This window comes from Akebia trifoliata, chromosome 14, assembly GCF_017979445.1.
Source record: "Akebia trifoliata isolate Shusen 1 chromosome 14, ASM1797944v1, whole genome shotgun sequence".
NCBI lineage: Eukaryota > Viridiplantae > Streptophyta > Magnoliopsida > Ranunculales > Lardizabalaceae > Akebia > Akebia trifoliata.
In genome coordinates this window covers 3,878,377-3,902,923 of record NC_141388.1, presented here as the reverse complement: position 1 = coordinate 3,902,923, position 24,547 = coordinate 3,878,377, and the positions used below count along the sequence as shown (strand labels likewise).

At 36.9% G+C, this 24,547-nt stretch overlaps 3 protein-coding genes across 6 annotated transcripts; 2 read left to right on the top strand and 1 right to left on the bottom strand.

Annotated features, from left to right (window-relative positions):
- Nucleotides 1–44: 44 nt before the first annotated feature.
- LOC147385604 (actin-like) lies at nucleotides 45–3,363 on the top strand. Of its 2 annotated transcripts, none has more exons than XM_086423058.1 (5): nucleotides 45–354; nucleotides 1,468–1,540; nucleotides 1,717–2,110; nucleotides 2,311–2,924; nucleotides 3,031–3,363. In XM_086423058.1, exons 2-5 carry the CDS (start codon nucleotides 1,481–1,483, stop codon nucleotides 3,094–3,096), a joined length of 1,134 nt encoding a protein of 377 aa, XP_086279184.1. In that variant the 5' UTR covers nucleotides 45–354; nucleotides 1,468–1,480; the 3' UTR covers nucleotides 3,097–3,363. The 2 variants fall into 2 exon arrangements, with proteins under 2 accessions (XP_086279184.1, XP_086279183.1); XM_086423057.1 differs by having other exon boundaries at nucleotides 47–354; nucleotides 1,471–1,540.
- Nucleotides 3,364–4,003: 640 nt separating this feature from the next.
- On the top strand, nucleotides 4,004–12,608 carry LOC147385603 (U-box domain-containing protein 33-like). 3 transcript variants are annotated; one of them, XM_086423054.1, is made up of 8 exons: nucleotides 4,004–4,468; nucleotides 5,613–5,731; nucleotides 6,825–6,934; nucleotides 8,784–8,966; nucleotides 9,066–9,363; nucleotides 10,478–11,026; nucleotides 11,347–12,066; nucleotides 12,182–12,608. In XM_086423054.1, exons 1-8 carry the CDS (start codon nucleotides 4,168–4,170, stop codon nucleotides 12,362–12,364), a joined length of 2,463 nt encoding a protein of 820 aa, XP_086279180.1. In that variant the 5' UTR covers nucleotides 4,004–4,167; the 3' UTR covers nucleotides 12,365–12,608. The 3 variants fall into 3 exon arrangements, with proteins under 3 accessions (XP_086279180.1, XP_086279179.1, XP_086279181.1); XM_086423053.1 differs by having other exon boundaries at nucleotides 8,784–9,363; XM_086423055.1 differs by having other exon boundaries at nucleotides 4,340–4,468; nucleotides 5,593–5,731; nucleotides 8,784–9,363.
- A 1,006-nt stretch (nucleotides 12,609–13,614) lies between these two features.
- LOC147385602 (putative protein phosphatase 2C 23) lies at nucleotides 13,615–16,597 on the bottom strand. Its single transcript, XM_086423056.1, has 4 exons — nucleotides 14,862–16,597; nucleotides 14,622–14,735; nucleotides 14,118–14,382; nucleotides 13,615–14,033 (listed from the first exon to the last, which is right to left on the bottom strand). Exons 1-4 carry the CDS (start codon nucleotides 16,455–16,457, stop codon nucleotides 13,918–13,920), a joined length of 2,091 nt encoding a protein of 696 aa, XP_086279182.1. The 5' UTR covers nucleotides 16,458–16,597; the 3' UTR covers nucleotides 13,615–13,917.
- Nucleotides 16,598–24,547: the final 7,950 nt, after the last annotated feature.

Below are 24,547 nucleotides of genomic sequence, written 5' to 3'. Positions count from 1 at the left end.
CTCAGATTTTTCATGGTCATTTATATCCATTTTACCCCAAGAATGTCCAGCTGTTAAAAGGGTAAATTGGTCCTCACGTCTAATATGACCCCCTTATGGAAAGGAAACAGTTGTATCCACAGAAGTTCCAGATTAACCTGACGCGTCTGTAGGACCGTAGATCTCCACATTACAAGAGCGGATGAATCGGGGTTCGACAGAGTGAATTTGGAGCTAATTTAAGGCGCATTTCATTCGAGGTTGAGTTTCATTTGGGCGTTTATTTCCGTTTCAACCTAAAGGGAGAGGTCTCACACAGAAATCGAAGAAGATCGTTTTGTGATTCTCAAGAACGCGAAATCTAGGGTTTCATAGGTGAATTCTTCTCCCAATCAACCCGTGGAATGACATTCAAATCGATCTGTAATTTACCTTGTTGACTTATATCCGATTATCTCTTGTCCGATAATTCCAAAATCAAATCTTGTTAGATAGATGGATTCAAGCAAATGTAGTTGGATTGGATTATTAATATTGATCTGGATTTTAGTTTTTAAGGTTGTTGGATTGATAGGGGTATATATCTGTTTGAGTTTGGATTGGAATTTTTCACATTGTGATTTTTCATTCATTTGGAGTCATTGTTGGATTGATCATTTATGTTGAAGCACATTTACTTGTCGAAAATTGGGGTTTTGGAGTTGTGAATCAGTTTTTTTTTTTTTTTTTTTATCTTAACTTTCTGTTTCCTGAAGTATTTATTGGATAATCTAGTTTACGTTGTAAATTTTGGATCTGTTTGTTTTGAATTTGATTGTTTCTTGAAGGATTTATAAACAATTAATTTTTTTTTTCTGAAATCATCTCTCTCAGATAATTTTATTCTTTCCTGTTATCTGTCCTGCTTAAATTTTTTTTGCTTGTGTCATTATAGATTTGCTTTTCTTGCGTCACTTTTAATGAATTCTAAAGGTTTTGAGCAATTTTTATATCAAGTCTCTATCTCATTTGAGATCTAACTCATGTGGATCAATGTACCTTGTAGGAATTGATTCCTTCTTGCTTGATTTATGTTTCTTCATCTTCTCGTTGATTTCTTTTGATTTTTGCAAGAATTTCAGTATATTGCACAGAGGATGTTGGCTGAACTGCTGCATTTTTGGCTATCTTGTTCTGTGTTTTCATGGTTTAACAATTCTTAGGATCAATGTTTTTAAAGGCATTGGAAGCATACGCTTTGAGGCTTGTCTTAGGGTGAGGCTCTTACAAAACGTCTTGAGGGGAAGTGAATGCCTTTTTTTAAACCTTTTATATGAAGTGTACACATCATGGAGACATGTTATACGAATTTCCACTTTAGACTGAATCAATGAGATGCATCATATGATCATTGATGGCTAATTGAATATGAAAATTGGATACATGGGAGTTGCATTTCTTCTTTTTCCCATCTTATTGTTCCTATCTGACATTGGTAGCTTTCTCCAGCAGACCTTAAAGAATGGCAGAAGGCGAGGATATTCAGCCTCTTGTATGTGACAATGGGACAGGAATGGTTAAGGTAACTAATCTGGATTCTTCATCTTTGATTGTTTAATAGTGGGATACTGATAATTATGATCAGCTAGTCATGACTTGTTTATGAAAAAAAGTGCAGCCAATAACATTGTTGTTAGTTTTCCCTAATTAATTCAAGAAACTTAATTTTGGTTCTTCTGATGACAACACAACTTTTAGGCTGGATTTGCTGGAGATGATGCTCCAAGGGCCGTGTTTCCTAGCATTGTTGGCCGCCCACGTCACACAGGTGTGATGGTTGGCATGGGCCAAAAAGATGCTTATGTCGGGGATGAGGCTCAGTCCAAGCGTGGTATTTTAACTCTGAAATACCCAATCGAGCATGGTATTGTGAGCAATTGGGATGACATGGAGAAGATTTGGCATCACACTTTCTTCAATGAGTTACGTGTGGCCCCAGAAGAACACCCAGTTCTCCTTACTGAAGCACCTCTTAACCCCAAGGCTAATCGTGAGAAGATGACCCAAATCATGTTTGAGACCTTCAATGCCCCTGCTATGTACGTTGCTATCCAGGCTGTTCTTTCACTCTATGCCAGTGGACGTACAACTGGTAAGGAACTCAAATCGTTATGGGTCATTGTTTTAAAAGCTAACAATCAGGTATGAATTGGCCATTTAATCTCTCCAATGGTATTCCTGGGGGATACACAAGTGCTTTCTTATACTGATAATGATGATTGTGTGCACGTGGATTCTGAAATTATTTCTTTTAATTGATCAAGATGCATATACTCGTACGTGCTTGTGTAGGCATTGTATTGGACTCGGGGGATGGTGTCAGCCATACGGTCCCCATCTATGAAGGTTATGCTCTCCCACATGCGATCCTACGTCTTGACCTGGCAGGCCGTGACCTTACTGATGCTCTGATGAAAATCCTTACTGAGCGTGGGTACACTTTCACCACCACAGCTGAGCGTGAAATTGTTAGGGATATGAAGGAGAAGCTGGCCTATATTGCTCTTGACTATGAGCAAGAGCTAGAGACTGCCAAAACCAGCTCTTCCGTCGAGAAGAGCTACGAGTTGCCTGATGGTCAAGTGATCACTATCGGGGCTGAGCGTTTCCGATGCCCAGAGGTCCTTTTCCAGCCTTCCATGGTTGGAATGGAAGCTGCAGGCATTCATGAGACTACATACAACTCCATCATGAAATGTGATGTTGATATCAGGAAAGATCTGTATGGAAACATTGTCCTCAGTGGTGGGTCCACCATGTTTCCTGGCATTGCTGATAGGATGAGTAAGGAGATCACGGCACTAGCACCTAGTAGCATGAAAATTAAGGTGGTTGCTCCACCTGAAAGGAAGTACAGTGTTTGGATTGGTGGCTCCATCTTGGCTTCCCTCAGCACTTTCCAGCAGGTATGTTGGTGTTTTTTGTTTTTGGTGTGTGATCCATAAGATTTGCGTGGAGAATATCTGATAGTGATGATGATGGTTACTATTATTATTATGAATTTGAGTGCAGATGTGGATCGCTAAGGCGGAGTATGATGAGTCTGGGCCATCAATCGTTCACAGAAAATGCTTCTGATCATGCACTAGAGAGGTGGTTGAAGATTGAAGAGTACTAAAGTTATATCTAGGAAAGAAAATGCAGATTGCATTCATTCATTATCTACATTTCTTTCATTCTGTAATCTTTTTTATTTTTGGTATCTTTTTGGTTAATGACCTTGAACGGGTGAGGAGGTGATGCTTGCTGGAAGAAATGCAATTCTTTAATTTGTATTAATATTACTAGAACTTTTACATTTTGTCCTTTTAAAAAATGAGTTATGGCACCATTTTATTTTTGGAATCCTTTGCCGAGATAAGTTGAAATACATGAGTTGGATATGTCAAAAACTGTTACTTGAGCAAGACTTTCATTAACTCGATCAGATCAGTGGTCTCCTCATCTTGAAATGAAATGAATCATTTTTATCACCTAAATTTCAAAGATTGAGATGCATTTTGGACGCCCTATCTTTCATTTTGGCAAGGTCCTTACTCTTGGATAGTCCTCAAGATTTGTTTTGGGTGTGAATCCCAAGCACAATCAGAGGAGGTTGTGTGTAGTGTGTACCTTAATCACGACGGGCGGAAAAGTTAAAAGGTAAATAAATCAGCACCTGAGTTTCTTAGTTGGAGATGATGTTTGGACTTGGACTTCAAGTCACAACTCAAGCTTCACATGGGTATGCTCCAAATCCCCGGCTTTGGTACCCCATAAAGGCCCCATAAGATGTACTAAGTTGAGTTGGGCCCACTAATCAACGGACAAGATGGGAGATTCCTTTTCATGCGGACAGATTTATCCAATTTTTGTCAAAGTGTTTGTTGGAGGTGTTTTTCCAACCCCACAAAAAAAAAAAAAAAAGGGGTCCGTAGAATGTACTGCTTTCGCGTCCAAGTATAGTCGGTGTTGAAGTCAACATAACGCGACACAGCCTAACCTTACTACCTTAGTCCATCCTTTAGTTTTACTGAGATATTCTAACGTTTCACTTCCTTCCATTATTTATTTTAATAATGAAACACAAGGAAGGGCAAAGAGAATCCGCCGCCGGTATCCGGTTACTTTGTTAAATATTCTCCCGTATCCGTCGGATTTCCGGCGGATATGGAACTACTGAGCCCCTCCCCACCTCATCACGCAGTCGGAAATCGTTTTGCCAGATTACTATCTCCGATGAATTTCACTCTTGGTTTTGACGGGGAAAAGGAAAAGCGTTCGGATGGCTCTCCACTACCGGAAATTATAGAAGAAGATGGTGGTGGTGAGAAAGTGTACGTTGCGGTGGGAAAGTCGATAGAGAGGGCAGTTGATCTGCTTAATTGGACTTTTCGGAAATTCGGAAACCAAGAAATCGGTCTTGTTCTTGTTCATGTTCACCAACCTTCTCCCACCATTCCCACTCTCTGTAAGTTTTATTTCTTCTTTGTTTTTTTTATTAGAAAAATGAATTTTATTTTGCTATTCTTGTAAGTCTGAAATGGGTTTTCTGCCTAATCTTTGTCATGTTTTTTTTTTTTTTTTTTTTTTACGCACACGATTTCTATAATGGGTCTCTCTTAGTATACTTCCTAATTATTCCATTTTTGCTTTTTATTTTTTATTTTTTATTTATTATAATTTCCCTCTCCATTAATGCTCTATTCAATTGTCGAAATTTATCTTCTTTTTCATTATTTTCCCCCCACTTGGCAAAAAAGAATTGGGCTTTTTTTTATATAAAAAAATCCTGTATGATAGCTCCTATTATTTTTCCTTATTGAGATGGCTGTTTTGAATTGGCTCTAAATTGAGTTTTATGTATGTTTTCTTACAGCTCCTTATTGATTTTATTACGTTTTTTTAGTTGCTCTGATTTTGTACAATTCCATCTTTTACAAATTAGAAGTTTCTTCAGAACTCTTATGATTTTCACTTCTCCATATTTCTATTATGATTTATCTATTTAGTTCAGAGAATGAGTTTGATGCAGTTGGCTCCCATAAATCTAACTATGCAAAAAAGCCTGCAGAACATCTCAAAAAATGACAATTCGCTGTTCCCATTAACACAACAAGTTTAATGTTCTCCCACACAATTTGGGCACACCAACCTCATAAATATTCAGATTCTCTTTGTGGACCTGTACACAAAAAAAGGTTAATGTTAGATTTTGAATACCAGATATGATTAAAATATTTTGGCGAGGAACGAGGAATCAATCATTAAGAATAATTACTAAGGATCAAGCTGATAGTTTGTGTATAGACCCATCAATGATCTGATAGCAGGGTTGTTGGGCCCCGAAAGTGACCCATGTAGAGGTTGTCATCAAGCTTTTATATTAAACGAAACAGCAAACTTGTATTTCAAGTGATGCGTTGTTTAAAGCATGCTTCATATAGTTGTATTACTTGCTTGCATCAAACTCGGATTCATTTAGCTCATTACTTCCTATATTATAGCTTCTTATTTCATTATAATTTTTATTGTCATCTATTTCTTAACCATTCTCTTAATTGAGTGCTTCTTCTCTTAATTGAATACTTTTAGTGAATATTCATTTTGTGCAGTGGGAAAACTTCCCGCGAGTCAAGCAAATGAGGAAATGGTGTCTGCTTACCGCAGAGAGGAGAAGGAACAGATGAGGAAACTTCTGTTCAATTATTTGAGCATTTGTTGTAGAGCCAAGGTGTCCTTCTCTCTCTCTCTCTCTCTCTATATATATATATATATATATATATATATATATACACTGCTTTGTCACTTGTTCAAATTCAAAAATTTTGAAATGAACAAACCACTCTTGGGTAATTTGCGGCCACATTTCCACCATAGGTTTCATGCAATTTCCTCTTTATCTTATATGAGGATCTCTTTGCTTTTAATATCTTATAAATTTATAAAGCTAGGAAATAATTTCTTCAATTCTTCTTACTCTAGACTAGATGCTCATTAGGCGGAGATTTCCAATTTAACATTTTTCACCTTCTCAAGATTTTGGCGTCATTGATTAGTTTTATGAGTTATATTGAAAATAGAAAGACTGTAAGGGGACCATTAGGAGATGGAGAGAGATCCATATTTGGAAATGAATTCAAAGATGAATTAATTACTTGTAAAGTGACTAGAGTTTGCCCTTGACTACGTGCACGGGCACCATCTTTGGGGTGGAAGAGGAAAGGAAATTAAGTTTGAGGGGTATTATCATAAAAGGGGGAGAAGGGGAAACACAATAAAGTTGGAGGGGTATTCTTGGAAAGTGAGGGTAGAATAGGAAAGGGAATCATGTTGCAGGGGTGTTCTTGGAAAAGAGAAGAGAGAAGGAAATAAAATATAGAGTTTTCCTTGAGATTTGTGGGGAGATTAGATCCCAAATCTTACTTATGAGGGTATAAACATTGGGAAGAGAACCATTATGTTTTATTATATAGATTTGTGCGAATCAAAATGTAACGGGTGATATAAATTAGTTACTAGGTGGACACACAATAAAAGCAGGGAAATAAGGGTTGGTCCTAAGGGCAAGAACCCCTCGATAATAAGAGAGTGATGAAGCGGTTCAAAAAGGTCTATCTACAAGGAGCTTTAAGCCTGTAGAGAAGTTTTTTTTCCCCTGTTCCATCCTTCTTCTAGTCTGTTTTATGATAAATTTGTTGTTCTTTGGTCGGCCATCTTCATCTTTTTCATGTATCTTTTATTGCCCATGGTGGATCAGAATAATAAGGTCTATGATAATCCAATTGTTTATAGCATGCAACTCATGGAAAGAAATTACTTTGCAGGTGAAAGCAAGCACCATTACCATCGAAAATGGACAAGTTCATAAGGGCATTGTAGAGTTGGTGAATAGATATGGTATTAGAAGGCTTGTTATGGGGGAACTGCCAGACAAGTAAGATTTTGTCCATGACGTCTGAATCCAATTCTGTTGATACGGAAATGGATTTCCTTCTTTAAATCGGGGCAAATGGGGGATTGTTAATGATCTTCTGCTGTACATTTCATCCATTTTGGTTGTTTTCTGTGATTGACAAAATTATTTTATGCAAGTTATAAATATATTAATTCCATTTACCAATAATTCAATCTCTTTACCGTTTTCTTTTTATTCACCTTCATCTTCTTTTTATGACAATTAACCGACTCCAAATCTTTGGGATAGGTCTTTGATGTTCTTTTTATGGCAATGTAGTAATTTGGGGTTGAGTTTGAAGCATGTGCCCTCACTGCAACGGAAAGTGGTGTGTGATTACTTGAATTTTTTGTCACAATGAACTGTCTTTTTATTTGGATGCCATGATGCAACAAACATAGATGGCCATTTTAATGTTGAGAACATAGTGACCAAATCCTTTTGTCAGGGGTGCAGCTCCTTCTCCCAAACTTTCCGTCTCTTTGGGAGCTGACCCTAACCTGCTTGCAAAGAAATATGTGTCTAAAAATTATATGATATTATTTGGTATCATTTTTTTTTTCAAACCAAAAAAAAAAAAAAAATTCTTAGTTGAGATTTTGTAGTGCAGAGTCAAGTCTTACAGTTTGGAAAGCCATGCCATCCCTTTAATTTGATCCATATATGAATACAGTTGGGTTGGTTTAATAAAATTTCCGAGTGCTTGATCAAATTCTACTGATTCTAATTGAGAGTGACTAGACATGCCTTGATCCGGTCACTTCAATACAGTAGGACCAGATGTCTCAAGAATTGGTCATATGAAATGGTGCATAAACTTTCTAAAATGGGTGATAGTGACATTATTATTTTATTACTACCATATATCACAATGTGTTAATGTCATCAATCATTGTTGGTAATACAGTACTAATAATTAATTACCGCTCCATTAAGTTATTTTGTGTCTGGAAAGGGTAGAATTGGTATTGAACACATGGCGCAAATAAGACGAATATCGATGACAGATTACACGATAATTAATGTATATCTCGAGGCATTGATATATCCTTGATTAGATTTTTGGTTAAGATTGTTATCTTATCCAGAAATAAAAGTCTCCCAATTGACTAGAGAATATCTATTTCTGGATAATGATAGATTTCGTAGAGAATTCTGATTTGGTTTGACTTTTCTTTAAGGGTTTGTCTTTCTATCTATATAAAGAGAACGAATAAGTAGAAGAGAGGAGGGGGCTCTTATTAGAAAAGAAAGAGGAGAAAGAGGCTAGGGTTTGTAAATCTTCTAATGGCTTGAAGAATAGTGGAATGGCTCTTCAGAGCCCGGGGATGTAGTCTGATTTTTGGACGAACCCCATAAACAAATCTTGTTTCTTGTCTTCTCTCTCTTTCCCTTCTCTTTGGTTAATTTTCTGTTTGATTTTTTATCATTTGAGTGCATAAAAAACAATGAAGATCGATGGTTAGGGGTAAATCTCGAGGAATCGATGGCCTCCGAGATTTTACCTTCATAGTGTCCATTGTTTCTTATCACCTTCTTCAGGTTGTTTGTATTCATTTCCCACTTTATGAAATTGAAAAATTAACTATTGTATTTCATTGTTGAACAACGTCATTTCTCTTTAAACATCCAACACATTTTACTTTTCCATTGATGGAATGTATGATTTATGCACTACATGAGATCCATGCTTAATGAGCTCGGTACTATTACACGCTCTAAAATAATAATTTTGATTTGACTTGTTCATGGTTTATTTTTCATTTCTAAAGTACTTGGCACTTCAAGTTCTTTCTGCAAGTAGAAATTCCTAATGGGTGCAATACAGTTGCCTGAAGGTGAAGAAGAGTTCTAGCAAGGCAAACTATGCTGCCAAAAATGCCCCTCTATTCTGTGAAATCTGGTTTGTCAGCAAAGGAAAACATGTCTGGACGAGGGAGGCTTCCGAAGGTCCGAGTTTTGTGCCACCTATACTCAGTCCATCTGTTGATACACTAGCAGAAAGAGTAAGGTCTATATCATTTCAGAATCGTCAGAGTGACCTTGTATATAACCCTGCTTTTCTTGCATCCAGTTCTTACCCTGCTGGTGTACTGTGTGATGGAGTTAGCAACTGGGCTCAGTTGGAACCCGGTCAATTGGACGTGGCTTTATCAGCCACCCAATCCAGTTTTACGTACAGTGTTTCACATAGCTCATCAAGCCCAAACAGGTCCTCTACAGTATCTGGCTATACTTCTACTGAAACAAGGGTGTCATCAGAGTACGATTCAAAGATAGAGGAAGAAAGCTTGTATAATAAAATTATAGAAGCCACGACAGAAGCTGAGCGATCAAAAAGTGAAGCACTTGAAGAACTACTGAAGCGCATAAGATTAGAATCAGAAGCCATGGAAGCCATCAATAGGGTACGTTTGTTTTGATTTCCGTAACTTTTGATAGGTTCTCTGGATTTTTTCCTCATATATTGGTCTTTTATCGTAAACTTGTTTGAAAAGGAAAATAGATATTTGTGTGGCTGGAATCCGGTCTATGGCTACGATGGACCCGACTGCATTGATCCAAAGTCGTTCCTACACCTCCCTCCCCGCGGTGGCGTCGTACCGGCCAAAACCACTCTGATGCTCAAATTAGTTCAGTAGAGGAACGGTCTCTTAGTCTCTTTAGCGTGCTAGACCCTAATCTCCCCAGCCGGATCCCTTCTTATGGTGCTAACTAGGCTATTTATCCCCCCTAGCCCTTTCTAGGGTTTCCCCCTCTATAGGCTTTAATCATGGTATCCCTGCTAATTCTACGGGGTCGATTACCTAATCGGGATCCTTTGGTTCAACCATGCTTATCTGCAAAGATCCACTCCGGGATTTCCGGGATTGGTGTGCACGCAACAGTTTTACGGTTATTGTATGACCTGGCCTACCCTGCTTGGTAGATCTGATTGAGCTTATTACGACCTAGCTTGCCCTGCTTGGCAGGCCTGGTCAGGCTTATTGCCGTGCTACTCTGCCAGCCAGGCTAGGGAGGTCTTAGCTTTGACCTGCCCTATTGGCAGGGCTGCGCCCCGTAAACTGTTCCGCGCTTGGTACCATTTCGCCAGCTAGGACACGTGTACAGCTTAGATTAATGTGCAGTTATTTACCTTTACAATATTAAAAGTAGAAATATAGATATTCAACTAAATAATAAAACCAAATCCTATGTAAAAGTTTCATGACATGTCACCTTTTGAGGAAATAAATTCTTTTGATATCTAATTTCTGTAAATTACTATTTATTTTTTATCCTCATTAAATATTGTAAGATTTTAAAAATATGGACAACATTTGTGACAGCTGGAAGGCAACATCTTGCTTAGTTGGTAAAATCCGTGAGAAATTGATACCATGACCTGGGTTTAAAATCCATGTTCATTCACTAACCAATAACCTGCTTGCCTATGAAAAATATGAAAAAGAAAATAAAAGAAAGCCATTTATGACAAAGTCGTCCTCTTCCTTAAGAGAAGATCTTCCCTGCACTTGCCAGGTCAAAGCTTTTGAGGCTGCTCGTGCACGTGAAACCGAGTTGAGAAAAGAAGTCGAGGATGCAATAAGAAGTACTAAACGGGAACAAGAAAAGCTTTTGGACGAAAGAGAAGAAGTGTCAAGAGAGCTGCAGAGGAGCATGAGAAACATAGCTGTCCTCGACAGTCGTGCCCAGGAAGCGACACGTCGTCAAAATGAAGCTGCTAGAGAACTGCGGCTCGTCCATACATCCCTAGCAACTCTTCGGCGTGAAAAGCAGAAAATCCAGCAGCAGAAAGAGGAAGCCGTACGATGGCTTGAACAGTGGAAAAGTCATGGACAAGTGGGACCTTCAAACTTCAGTGGTGTCAGTTTTGTCAACACCTCAGAAGAATTCACAGAGTTTTCTTCATCCGATCTGCAGACTGCAACGTGCAACTTTTCAGAGAGCTTCAAAATTGGACAGGGAACGTATGGCTGTGTTTATAAGGGAGAGATACAGGACAGAAGTGTTGCCATAAAGAAACTGCATCCACTTAACATGCAAGGCAGATTAGAGTTTCAACAAGAGGTGGATTCTCTCTCTCTCTCTCTCTCTCTATATATATATATAGCATAAGGTTGCGTTTGGGGGACATCTACAAGTGACAATTATTTTTACATCTCTCGGATGCCATCCATTTTACAAGATAGAAAACTTTGAAAAGATAGACAGCATTCGGGTGGTTGTGTAAAAATAATAATTGTCAGTTTTAGATATGTATGGGAATGGTAATGTCCGAGACCTCATAGGGATGTTAGCATTGTCCATCGCATTCACTTTCCAATAATACCCCTGCCCATCATTTGTCTTTCGTATATCTAAAATAACCTTTGTTTTCATGCATGCAGGCAGAAGTTCTCAGCAAACTACAGCATCCTCATCTTGTGACATTGATTGGTACATGCCTAGAATCCTGGTCACTTGTTTACGAGTACTTGCCCAACGGAAGCATCCAGGACCATCTCTTTCGCAAAACCAACACGCATCCTCTGACCTGGAAGATCCGAACCCGCATTGCTGCAGAAATATTAAGTGCTCTCCTCTACTTGCACTCCAAACCTGAAAAGATCGTCCACGGAAATCTCAAACCCGAAAACATCCTTCTTGATTTAGAGTTCCACTGCAAGATCGGAGATTATGGGATTTGCCGAATTGTCCTAGAGGAGACTGCACGCTGCCCAAGTTTCCGTGGGAGTACAGAGACGAAGAGTGCATTTCCATACACAGACCCGGAGTTGCAGAGGGCTGGAGACTCGACACCCAAGTCTGATATCTATTCCTTTGGGGTCATCGTTCTACAGCTACTCACAGGGAGACCTCCTGTGGGTTTAGCTAGCGAAGTTCGTCGAGCTGTGTTATGTGGAAAGTTGGCATCAGTTTTGGACCCATTGGCTGGAGAATGGCCTACATTTGTTGCCAGGCGGTTGGTAGATCTTGGCTTACTATGCTGTGAGGCAAACAGTCGGGATCGGCCGGAGCTGAAACCAAATGTTGTGAGGGAACTGGAGCGGTTGCACCTTGCCGAGGAGCGAGTAGTGCCATCTTTCTTCCTGTGCCCAATCCATCGGGTGAGAGATGAGATATCCTTCTTGAGCAATAATATTAGGGAAGATATTTAATACTCCTTTTAAGGTGAATATGACATAATTTGCTAACTATTACATAAAAATGGGGTCCTTGCAGGAGATCATGTACGATCCTCATGTGGCGGCAGACGGGTTCACCTATGAAGGAGAGGCATTGCGTGGATGGTTTAAAAATGGGCGTGGAACTTCTCCCATGACCAATTTAGAATTGAGTCACTTGCATCTTACTCCTAACCATGCCCTTCGACTTGCTATTCAAGACTGGCTTTGCCAATCTTGAAGGTAACTCAATGCATGCATGTATACATGTACTATGTTTTGCATATCTATTGACGTGTATATGTAATACACATATAGTAGTACGCACATGTGATGGGCATTTCTAGCCATTGTAAATCATGTAGTTATAGCTTAATCTGATGGATAAGATTAGGGGTGTGAGTTCAACACTAATTCATACCCGATGTTTTCTCATATATATTATATGGAAACACACTGCATTAAGTGATTTTTTTTTTGTTTTATCATCTGGTCCAGAAGTTTTGCTCCTCTCTGTGCCCCAAAAAATGTTGGAAGCAATGGTAAATGTTATTGATTTTGATAGCATCCAAAGATCCGTCGCATCTGACAATTCTAGTACCTCACTTGGGGTGGTTTAAAATAAATTTTGATGGCGCCTTCAAGCAGGGTTATGCTCATAGATACGCCACAGTAGCAGTTGTCCGTCCCGTGACAATTTAGCATGGCCTTCTGATAGTTGTTAGTGAAGGTGATGCAAACAAGGATGGTAGTGGAAGATTTCAATGAACATGTTGATGATGAAAAACCAAATGAAAATAGTCTCTACCATACAATGCTAAAATTCAACAGACTTTTCCAATAATTCAGAAATTTTTTCTGAATAATTGAATTGGCAAATCGACGAATTAATTGGTGATTTTCTGATTAGACACAACCACATATATACACCACCCATGTACCTGCACTCCCCTTCAACTTAGATTCATCCTCTTCGATGTTCAAACCTCAAGAAGAAGATGGGGGTTTTTTAGGGAGGTTAAAAATATAATCTGTATTATCTTTGAATTTTATTTTCGAAACTTTCTTGGACTTATCCGAATTAAACTGAATTGCCCCCTTGCTGATTAATTGCCGAATTCGAAATCAGTTACTATGCTTTCAAGGATTAGACCCTTGAGGAATGAGCACACAAATGATCGGTATCACCATTTTCCCAGGATGTCTGACCCAATACACTACCATCTACACCTATTGAGGTGGTCGGCCTCCACGATGCCAGATGTTCGTTTGACTCCACATCTGTGGTCAGGTCCTCTTAATTCAAGTCTCCCACAAATCTGCTCTACTACCTCAATCCAAGTTTAGGCTCTTGTAAAGAAACCAATTTACATTCTCTAGGATTCTTAATCAGTATGCATACAAGTAATGTTTTAGTTGAAGTTTTAATTCTACGTTGTAACATTTTTCTTTGCATAAATGCATACATGAATTTACAAATTATATGTACACAAAAGAATCTTCAATCAGTTGGGATAATCTTAAAGCCATTTCTTCAGCCATGAAAAAAAAAACAAAAGAATTCAATAGGGAACATATATAGAAGGGATTAGGACCAATGGGTCCCTCTTGTATTTATTAATTTTAATAATGGCAAACCCAAGTTTTTCTCTCTTTACCAAGGAACTTAACTGGTATAATACTTGGGTGACTGGCAAAAATTAAAACGGAAAAAAAATTAAAATTAAAATAAATATGAAAAACCTGAGTTTTCTATGGTTGACTATAGTTTTTCTGATTTCTTTAACTCTACATTTACATACATGATCTCCATATCCTTCCCTCTAGAGAAATAATGATGACGAAAATGTCATCATGGTACCGTCGGCGATCTCCTTGTGGTATTTCAAGTAAATCGTGAAAGTCCATACCTGCAATACATACATGAAACCAAGTTAATTTTCATGATATGGTCTTTCTAGATCCAAATATGGATTCGGGGATATGGGTCTTACCCGCTTTTTTTGCTGCACGAAACAGGACTTCTTCGACGAGGTGTTGTGCTGGATCTCCTTCAGGTGATAAATCAATGAAGAGCTCGACTTCAGAAACTGCCTCTTCATTGGTGAAGTATTGATAAAGCCCATCGGATGACAAGATCAGAAATCTGTCCTTAGGACCCAATCTATGGTGGTATAGATATGGGAAGCAGTTGATGTATGGTGAAGTTCCTATGTAATCGATTCTGAACATCTCTAGAAGGGCATTGTTCCATTTGGGCTGAAGAAACCCAAAGAGTCTTAGTATATCAGATAAAAGATGGAGTTCTCTACTCAAGGTACATCAAAATTAGAAACTGAAAACATAGTTTAATTGATGGATACAGCCCTATTTTAAGCATCAAACATGTAAATGATTCATATATGTAAAATACGAGTGCAGCTATCAAAGTACGTATGAATACGTGTATGATGTATACAATTTTTATTTTGTTTTGTAAAACTAAAATGTGGGGATACCTGTTTGAGAAAGCCAGCACCAAAAGCTCTTGTGACCTTCAAGGAACCTTTAACACGATTGTTTACGACAGCAGAAGCATCGTCTGGATGTTCATTCTTGATTCTCTGAACTTCCTGAAATACATCAACATGAAATAAACACAAGCCAGTAATGCTAAATCAATGAAAATTTGGCAATTAATATGAAATCTACTTTAGAAAGTCGATCATCTCAAGTTTATAAAAATATCAGAATTTTACCTCTTCGACACAAGTGCTATGGTCCATGGTAAGCTGAAGAGCAGCTAAGCTGGGTAATATGTCAAGATCGTGCAATGTTTCCTCGTTGATACGTTCCAAGTCTTGATAGGTCTTCCCAAGCCGAAGCTCGGGTACTGCTTTCTGAGCTATGATTGCTCGACTATCGCCCACATTCATCAAGTAAACATCCTCACCCTTCATCAGCATAACCATAACACATGAACCCATGAGAGCTAACTCAGGATTCTCCTTGGCCATGGTATCGGAAATATCAAAATAGGACTCCTCCGTCTTTTTCAAAGCCTGAGAAAGAGCTTTCAAGACATTTGAATGGTTAATGGCCGCTGCTCCTGATGAACTATTGATCCTCTCATCTAGCTCCAATCGTTCTCTGTTCCATTCGCACTTTCTCCTCCTCTGATTCTCCTCCCATTTCTTTGCTGCCCCTCTACATCTGTTTTGTGAATTCTTACTCCTATTCCTTGAATTTGAATTCGAATTAAAATCCCCACTTTGAGACAGATAATTCTCTGGTTCAACACAACGAGAACAACTCTCAACCGCCCCATTACTTGTTCTGGACTGATTGGACTCGCATGAAATTTCCTTATCGGTATTAGAATTTTCAACAGTGGTGATGGTAGCTGTTGAATTGTTCTTGTCTTCCCATAACAATCCCTTGAGTTCTTTATGAACAGCAGGGTACAAATTCGATAAAAGATAATCAGTAGCATCAGGACCATTAAATCCATCGTAAATCCCGACAAAAACCCATCCATGTTCTTCCGAAACCACGACATGAACTCGATCCTCCCCTGCCTTCCCTTGTGCCCATTGAAGATTCTGACTTTCGAACGAATCATCTTCATCGTCCAACTTCAAATTAGTACTACTACTCACCTTACCATTCTCACTATTCTTCTCCAATCCAACAACCCAATCCGATTCTTTAACTGATACAACCCCTTTAATCGGCGCAACAACCGAATTCTGCCCACGAGAGACTTTCTTCGCAATTGCCCTCTGAAGAAGCCGAATCAAATTCCCCTTTTTGGACTTAGTTTTAAATGCAAAACTCCCATGAGAGAAACTCCTCTGGAATTGATCAAAGCCCTTTTCAACAGGACCTGAATAAAATCCACGATCGATTGGTCCCGACATGAATCCTCGCTCAATCGGCCCAGATAAAAATCCCCTCTCAATCGGTCCCGAACCCATAATTCCTCCCAAATTCCCTGAAAATGGGCCCGAATTCGGAAAACATCTTGGAACAGGTTGTAACGGAATCGAAGCAAAAGAAGTAGAACTCTCAAAAGAAGAAGCTCGATCAAGACCGTTATACGAATAAAGATCAACAAAAGCTGTAGATAAAGGTGTAGATGTGTTGGCACTTACAGAGGCTCCAGAAATGGATCGAAACATAGTGGTTTCTTCCGAATGAACTTTAGATGACGAGAACCGATACGATTCGGGTCGAACGTAACAGAACGAGTGACCCAATCCTTCATCGAACATATCCGATATCTTAACATCCATATCATGATTCTGGTGTGCACCAGTGAAGCAAACGCTAAGCTTACCGAAACCGTTACCCATCGTAAAAGTAAGAAACGTAACAGAAACAGAGATTTTTGGCCGTTATGAAGGCTAAACCCGATATTTCATTGCAAATATCTGTTTCAGATACAGATGAGCGAAGTTGGAGAACAAGAAGCGGAGGTGAGGGAGAGAATTAAAAGAGATAATGAGAGATACAAGTTGACTTTTAGTGCGCGTTGAAATTCTTCGTTTTATCTTTTTTTTTAGTTTCTCATTGGCCGTTGACTTTTGAATAAAAGTTTGGATTTACGCGCAATAAAAATTCTAATTATGAATCTCAGAGAGAATTGAAGTTCAATGAATCATAGCCTGCCACGTGGAAAGTGGAGTGACCTTGAAAATTGTATCGACCTTATGACTTGGAAAAGAGTAGTGTCCTCCCGGGGCGGACGCTAAATTATGTCGGCCTAAACCCAAGGTCTAGCTGGATTATATTGCAGTTGTCTGGAAATCTCGAAGAATGATTGGCTTATGGACTTTGAGCTGACTACGCTAAGTGTCTGTCCTCCGTAAGATATACCATCATCCCTGAAGTTTAAGAATCCAAGCGTTTGGTTGACTTTTTAAATTTTGTTTCAGATGCCTTAAATTTTGATGAGGTGGAGTAGTTGAGATTACCAAATCGGCACTAATTACGACCGCGTGAGAGTTTCAGGTCTTTTTGGGAAAAAGCAAGAAGGAAAATTCCAACTTAGTTGGACGCTAAGCATGCAACGAACGACTGAGATGGAGACTGTTTGAAGTTGACTTGAGATCTTGCAACTTAATTGCCGCATATCTAGCGGTGATGATCGATCTGACAAGTGATATTTTGCCAACAGCCCAAGAACGGATTGACACATGGCATGGATGACTTGAGCAATTGAGAGAAAATTTGTCCCTTTAGCCCCTTTGTCCGAGTTTTAATTTTAAGATTTCAAATTTTAAAAGAATTGTTTTACACTACTTTCATTAAACACTCTTCAACACTGAATTATCGTGGGAGTGCACAAATAATAATAAATTTCTTTCCTCAAGATACAAATAAAAAAATCTATTGTCCTCTATGCACCACCAAATCATCTTAGTCTTGAATACAATGTCCAACAAAGGTAATCCAGTATTTTTCATTTTAAAAAGGATCGTGAGGTTCACATGGATTATCGTATAGAAAATCGAACACCATAGTCTTTTAGATTTTATTAAAAAAGCACAGGATAATTTTTTTTTTTTCAAAAAATAAAGTCTTTCGAGTTTAATCCAAAATATTGAAAATGGATGGCTACTGATCATTCAAATTTAAAAATAAAATTCAATAGTGAAAAATAATATATATATATATTATTTTAATAGCCTATATACATGAAGAAGGCCTCAAACTTTGTAATGACCTTAGATTACAACAAAAATTAAAACAAGATAGAATCTCCTCCAGAAAAGAATTAGGCCAATTCTGTGAACAATGTGGGCTCCCTCCACCTTTCACCTCCTCACCTTCCAACATTTCCAAACGTTCAAAACATTTTCGCCCCCGAAGGGGTAAGGGTAACATTAGTAAAAACACCACTTATCCAAAGCAACCATCTTTCTACAAGAAAACTTCAAAATACCAAAAGAAAAAACCTTTTGAACGTTCAAAACAAACAAAACAAAAGAAAAAGATACCCATATGTTTCAAATGTGGGAAAACAGGACATTACAAGAATCAATGTAAAGTAAAACAAAAAATAAATGATTTAGAAATAAACAAAGATTTAAAAGAACAATTAGAAAACCTAATGATAAACTCTGAATACAATAACACTAGTAGTAGCCAAGAAGAAATAGTTGAAGAAATAAGCTCTAGCTCCAGTGAACAAGAAGAAAAGAAAAATTCACTACAATTTTGTAATACAACTTGTAAATGTAAATCAATAAACACCTTAACTAAAGAACAGAGAGTACTATTCGACTATATTGATAATATAAAAGACCCAGAATTACAAAAAGGATATTTATTACAGTTGAGAGAAACAATAAAAAAGGAAGAAACAAAACACCAAGAGTTCCAGAAATATAATCTACAGGATACATTTGATAAACTAAAGACACCAGAAAAGGAGGTAACAATCCAAGATTTACAGAGAGAGGTAAATCAAATAAAAGAAGAAATAAAAAGGTTACATATTATAAACAAAGGGCAACAAGAACAGATTGATTTGTTAAAATTTACCAACCCAAAACAAAAACAAATAATACAAGACAAGGAAGAACCAGAAGAACACTTTATACAGATAATTAACAAAATACAATTCCAAAAATGGTTTGTCAACATAGAGCTAGTAATTAATAAAGAATTCACAATCACAATTGTCGCCTTAGTAGATTCAGGAGCAGATTTAAACTGTATACAAGAAGGTATAATACCAACAAAATATTTTGAAAAAACTACAGAAGGAATATCAACAGCGGACGGATCAAGCCTAAAAATAAAATACAAGCTGACCAATGTACATATTTCCAATCAAGGAATTTGTATAAACACCCATTTCATCCTAGTTAAAAATCTAACCCAGTTTGTAATCTTAGGAACTCCATTTTTAGCATTAATACAACCTTTTACAGTAGACTCAAAAGGGATAAGATGTAAACTGTTAGACCAAGACATACAATTTGAATTCATACAAGAACCCCAAGAAAAGGAACTAGATATAATAAAAAACAAAACCATAACAAAAACAATCAATTTAATAAATAAAAAGAAAAAACAATTGAAGTTTCTAAAACAAGAAATAAATTCGTTAAAAATTGAAGAACAACTAAGGGACCCAAGACTAAAAGCAAGAATACAAGAATTTAAGCAAAATCTTGAAAAACAAATATGTTCTAACATACCTAATGCCTTTTGGCATAGGAAACAACATGAAGTCCATTTACCATATGAACCAGACTTCATCGAAAAAGAAATCAAAACAAAAGCAAGACCTATTCAAATGAAAAAGGAAGATTTAGAATATTGCAAAAAGGAGATACAAGACTTATTAAATAAGAAACTCATCAGACCAAGTAATTCTCCATGGAGTTGTCCTGCCTTTTATGTCAGAAAACATTCAGAAATAGAAAGAGGAGTACCCAGATTAGTGATCAATTATAAGCTTCTAAATAAAGCCCTTAGATGGATAAGATACCCAATACCTAACAAAAAAGATTTATTAAACAGACTATATGAAGCCAATATCTTCTCAAAATTTGATATGAAATCTGGTTTCTGGCAAATCAAGATAATAGACAAAGATAGATATAAAACGGCATTCACAGTACCATTTGGACATTATGAATGGAATGTAATGCCATTTGGACTAAAAAATGCTCCAAGTGAATTTCAAAAATCATGAACGACATTTTCAATCAATTTTCAAAATTCATAATAGTATATATAGATGATGTCCTAATATACTCAAAATCAATAGACCAACATTGGAAACATCTAGACACTTTTGTCAATACCATTAAATATAATGGGTTAGTAATCTCAGCCCCAAAAATAGTTCTGTTCCAGACACAGATAAAATTCCTAGGACATAATATCAAAGACGGAACAATAATTCCAATAGACAGATCGCTACAATTTGCAGATAAATTTCCTAATGAAATCAAGGATAAAAAACAGCTACAAAGATTTTTAGGAAGTCTAAATTATATAAGAGACTTTTATCACAATCTACATCTCATAGCGAAACCTCTGTTTCAAAGGTTAAGGAAAAAATCTCCAGAATGGACCAAAGAACATACAGAGGCAGTAAAACAATTAAAACTAAGATTAAAAGAAATACCCTGTTTAAATATTCCAAATCCTCAATCATTAAAAATAGTAGAAACTGATGCAAGCGATATAGGATACGGAGGAATATTAAAACAAAGAATAGAAGAAAGAAAAGAACAATTGGTAAGATATACCTCGGGAATTTGGAACCCTACACAACAAAAGTATTCCACTGTCAAAAAAGAAATTTTATCCATTGTTTTATGTATTTCAAAATTTCAGGATGATTTACTCAATCAAGAATTTATTTTAAGAATAGATTGTAAATCTGCAAAGTTTGTTTTAGAAAAAGATGTCAAAAATATTGCTTCAAAACATATTTTTGCTAGGTGGCAAGCTATATTATCTATTTTTGATTTCAAAATAGAATATATAAAAGGAGAAGCTAATTCTATACCAGATTTTCTTACCAGAGAATTTTTACAAGACAAACAAGATGAGTGAAAACCCATTAAAACCTAAGTCCAAAAGTTCTTATGCAATGGCAACTGCCTCTCCAGCAAAGATAACCCCAGTCAATCCTCTCCAATTTGGATCACCAAGTAACTTGTCCAACAAGTTTCAAGTCTTAGGTACCACTAGTCCAATAAAACCTTTTTCAGGATCCATAGCAACCTCTTCAACCCAAGAACAAGAATCCAGTTCTCCCTTTTCCTTAAGGCCTCAATATATCTACAAGCCCAATCTAAGCCCAATAATGACACTAGAACCAGAACTAGAAAAGTCATGTCCGAAGACAATTGCCCAGTCAATCTTTGTCAAACCAAACCATTTCATTTCTTCTGTCCATACCAAGACCCAAAAGTTCTATGAGTTTATCCTTGTAGACTCAGATTCTGCCCTTATCACCCATACTCCAGATAAGAACGATTCAAATAGAATCTCCCATTCTAAGTGCCAGATTCTAAAGATCCTTACACTCAACACCTGGGGACAAAACCCCAACACAATGAAAAAATTTTCTCAACCCTTTAATCCACAATATTACAATTACTGGGATTACCAAAAAGCCTGGTTCAACACCTTTACCTTCCAAAATGATCAATATAACCATTCCTGGTTTTTCCTATTCAACAATCAGATCAAAGTTCAATTTCCAAATTGGTTCGCAGATTGGTGGAACCAATATGGACCCATTCCAGCCATCCTCCCAGCACCAGTACAAGAAGGATTCCAATATTTCATCCAAAATTTCATGGCCCCAGATCATTTGAGCCAGACTCCCAATTTGCTAACTTTCTTTGCCCAATTTTCCCTAGCATGGATTTGCTGCTGGGAATACTGCATAGGCTCAATATCTCAATATCATCCAATACCAGCATTTTCAAGAAAATTCAAAGTCAAGTGGTGGATAAATTTACAATTTGACAAAGCCACCAGAGCAGGAGTCACAGCCTGGTTACATAATCATCCCCAGCAATCAAGAATAACTGCACCAAGCTCTTCAGATTTCCCATTATCCAAGTCACAGTTACAATCCAAGTTGGCAGGAGCATCATCAAAAGCTGAAATGCGAAAGCACTTAATGGAAGCATTATCCCAAGTAGATGAAGATGAAGATCCATACGAAGATTTCACACCTCTCAATGAAGATGATTGTGAGGGTGTTCTCCCTCCATGTCATTTTCCAGAATTATAAAAGTCGGACAAGGAGTCAAGAAATTAGTCAAGAAGAATTCTCAAAGACCAGTCAAGAAGTCAAGAAAATCCAAGACAATCCAGCCAGAAGATTATCATCAATAATTAAGTCTCAGGCACCTTCAAGAACCTTCAAGAAAGTCAAGTCAAGAGTCAAGTCTTAATAATTATCTCTAGCGGGAAACCGCCCAAAGGCAGCCGCCCATGTGCTGTTAGAGATCAGAAGGAATCTTTGATAAAAGAGAACATTAAAATATTATATCTTCTCTGAAGAAAAGACAAGTCACCCATCCTTATCTCATCCCATATTAGTCAAAAGTATGCCCCCACTCTTCAAAAAAGCAAAAGCCAAGTGTCCAAGTGGATGTCCCATTTCCTATCTTTACGTCTACTTTCAAAAAGCAATTCTTATCAATCCAAAACAATAGCCAAGTGTCAAAATTCAAGACCAACACTATTCGGACTCCAAATAAATCATTTGAAGTCCATGCTCTATAAAAGAAAGGAGGAACTTCTTGTGCAAGCATCCGAAAAAATTATCTGAAAAAGAAAACTCCAACACTTCTAGCCAAAGTTCCCTATAAACTAGTAACCTTTCCCGAACAAACTCCTGGTCAACTTCAAGTCAGAGAAGAAAAAATATTTTAGGTAATCTTTTATCAAAATATTTCCTATTTCCTATCTTTGCAAATATTTCCTCTTCCTTTATTTTGCTTTCTTAGTCTGTAATCAAGTTTGTGATCAAGTTTGTAAGCAAGTTTGTTTAAGATTATAAATTATCTTGTTTAAACTTGTTTCTTTTAATATGCCGCGTTATAATTTTAACAAAAAAGAAAGATTAGAAATCCTGAGAATGTATTATCAAGAATTATATAGTATACATGCTTCTTATACAAGAGAAAATAAACCAAGAGATGAAGAATATGAGGATAATTATCAAAAATTATGTGAAATTAGACAAGAATATTTGAAATTATTATTATTCTAAAACTGTTTCAAAAATTTGAAGTAGAACTCAATTCCAGTTAAGATCCTGTATAGAATGGTATATATATATATATATATATGGGTCCCGTTCGCCACCCTTAGTTTTACCACACACTTTAACAAACGCGTTTTGTCTTACATGGGTTAGAAGTTTCGGAATGAGCTGATTTTTGGTGAGGATGATCTCTATGGTGAGGAGATCATCCTCACCAAAAATCAGCTCATTCCAAAACTTCTAACCCCATCAAAATTGATTTACAAAAAATGGACGGTCCACGATTTTTCAACGTGTAAACATGGGGCTAAACATTTCGGAATGGGCTGATTTTTGGGGAGGATGATCTTCTAATCATAGAGATCATCCTCACCAAAAATCAGCTCATTCCAAAACTTCTAACCCATGTAAGACAAAAAATGTTTGTTAAAGTGTGTGGTAAAACTTAGGGTGCTGAACATTTCCCTATATATATATATATATATATATTTGCAATTCATGGAATTTCGTCCTTTACAACATTGTGGTATTTTATCATGTTTTTGGAATGCCACAAAATGATATAATCAAAAAATTTTGTTCACCATGGCCAAGAGAAATTTTCTCTCTTATTGCTTATGTCATCTACGCCATATGTCAAACAGGTGTTCGGATGTTAGCAAAAATTCACTCCAATCAGATCATAATGACAAGGGAAACTTACTTGATGGAAAATAAGGAGCACTGGTCTGCTATTTCAAAATTTGTTTGCTAAGTTGCTGAACCAATGGGATGACACCATGTGTATTAAAAAAATACTAAAATAAAGCATTTAAATTGCTTAGAATTTTCTCTCTGTTGACCTATCACTTTTGCTCATTTAAATCATCAATACTAGCACCTAAGAAAAGAGACGATCTCAAAGAATTGAAGTTGTAGGGTTGAATCCAACCATTTTGAATGAGAAAATGGTCAAGATCAACACTTTGGATAGGATTCAAATAATTGAGTTCAAACATCTGTATAAAATGGTTAAACATGACGATTGGATAAAAAAAAAGTCGAGATCAGTCATTTTGGATAGGAAAAAGGTTGAGATCAACCACTTATAATCATATATAGACGATTTTAATTATTGAAATCACTGCCCGTATAAAAAGATCAATCTGGACAATTGGATTAAAATAAGTCAAGATCAACCATAAGTTTTTCTTTTATGAGTCTAATTAATAAAAGATAAACCGTAAGTTCATCCAAAACACTGAGCTCAACATTTGAATGGTCTAGATCAACCTTTTTGTAAGTAAAGATTGACCGACTTAACCATTAAAAATAGGGTGAGTTGGCCTTATTAAAGAAAAGAAAAAAGTTAATTAATTAGACTATCAAGTTACCTTCCAGAAGTCAGGGTCCATGGTTGCATATTTATCACGAAAGGCCACCAAACAGTATGGAAAAATGAGAATGAATTAACAGAAGACATGGCTACCAACAAGATTCACGTTGTTTCTAATAAGACTTTGATTATGATAGTGGTGGTGGTGACTAAAATGAATAAGTCAATAGAAATAAAGTCCCATTAATAAATTACTTATTACTATTCTATAATTGAATTTTGGTTTTCATATTAGTATTTTACAGGCCAGACCCCAAATTCATCTATCCTTGTGTAAGAGGCTCAAAAAGAAAGGTTGACCATTCAATGTT

Bases quoted from the DNA above. Each gene is read 5' to 3' on its own strand.
- LOC147385604 (XM_086423058.1), top strand. From the start codon at position 1,481: ATGGCAGAAGGCGAGGATATTCAGCCTCTTGTATGTGACAATGGGACA. The intron at 1,541-1,716 runs GTAACTAATCTG...CACAACTTTTAG, and splicing joins ATGGGACAGGAATGGTTAAG to GCTGGATTTGCTGGAGATGA. The intron at 2,925-3,030 runs GTATGTTGGTGT...ATTTGAGTGCAG, and splicing joins CCCTCAGCACTTTCCAGCAG to ATGTGGATCGCTAAGGCGGA.
- LOC147385603 (XM_086423053.1), top strand. From the start codon at position 4,168: ATGGAACTACTGAGCCCCTCCCCACCTCATCACGCAGTCGGAAATCGT. The intron at 6,935-8,783 runs GTAAGATTTTGT...GGTGCAATACAG, and splicing joins ATGGGGGAACTGCCAGACAA to TTGCCTGAAGGTGAAGAAGA. The intron at 11,027-11,346 runs GTGGATTCTCTC...TCATGCATGCAG, and splicing joins GATTAGAGTTTCAACAAGAG to GCAGAAGTTCTCAGCAAACT.
- LOC147385602 (XM_086423056.1), bottom strand. From the start codon at position 16,457: ATGGGTAACGGTTTCGGTAAGCTTAGCGTTTGCTTCACTGGTGCACAC. The intron at 14,383-14,621 runs GTATCCCCACAT...GGGTTTCTTCAG, and splicing joins GTGCTGGCTTTCTCAAACAG to CCCAAATGGAACAATGCCCT. The intron at 14,034-14,117 runs GTAAGACCCATA...TATGTATTGCAG, and splicing joins TCGTGCAGCAAAAAAAGCGG to GTATGGACTTTCACGATTTA.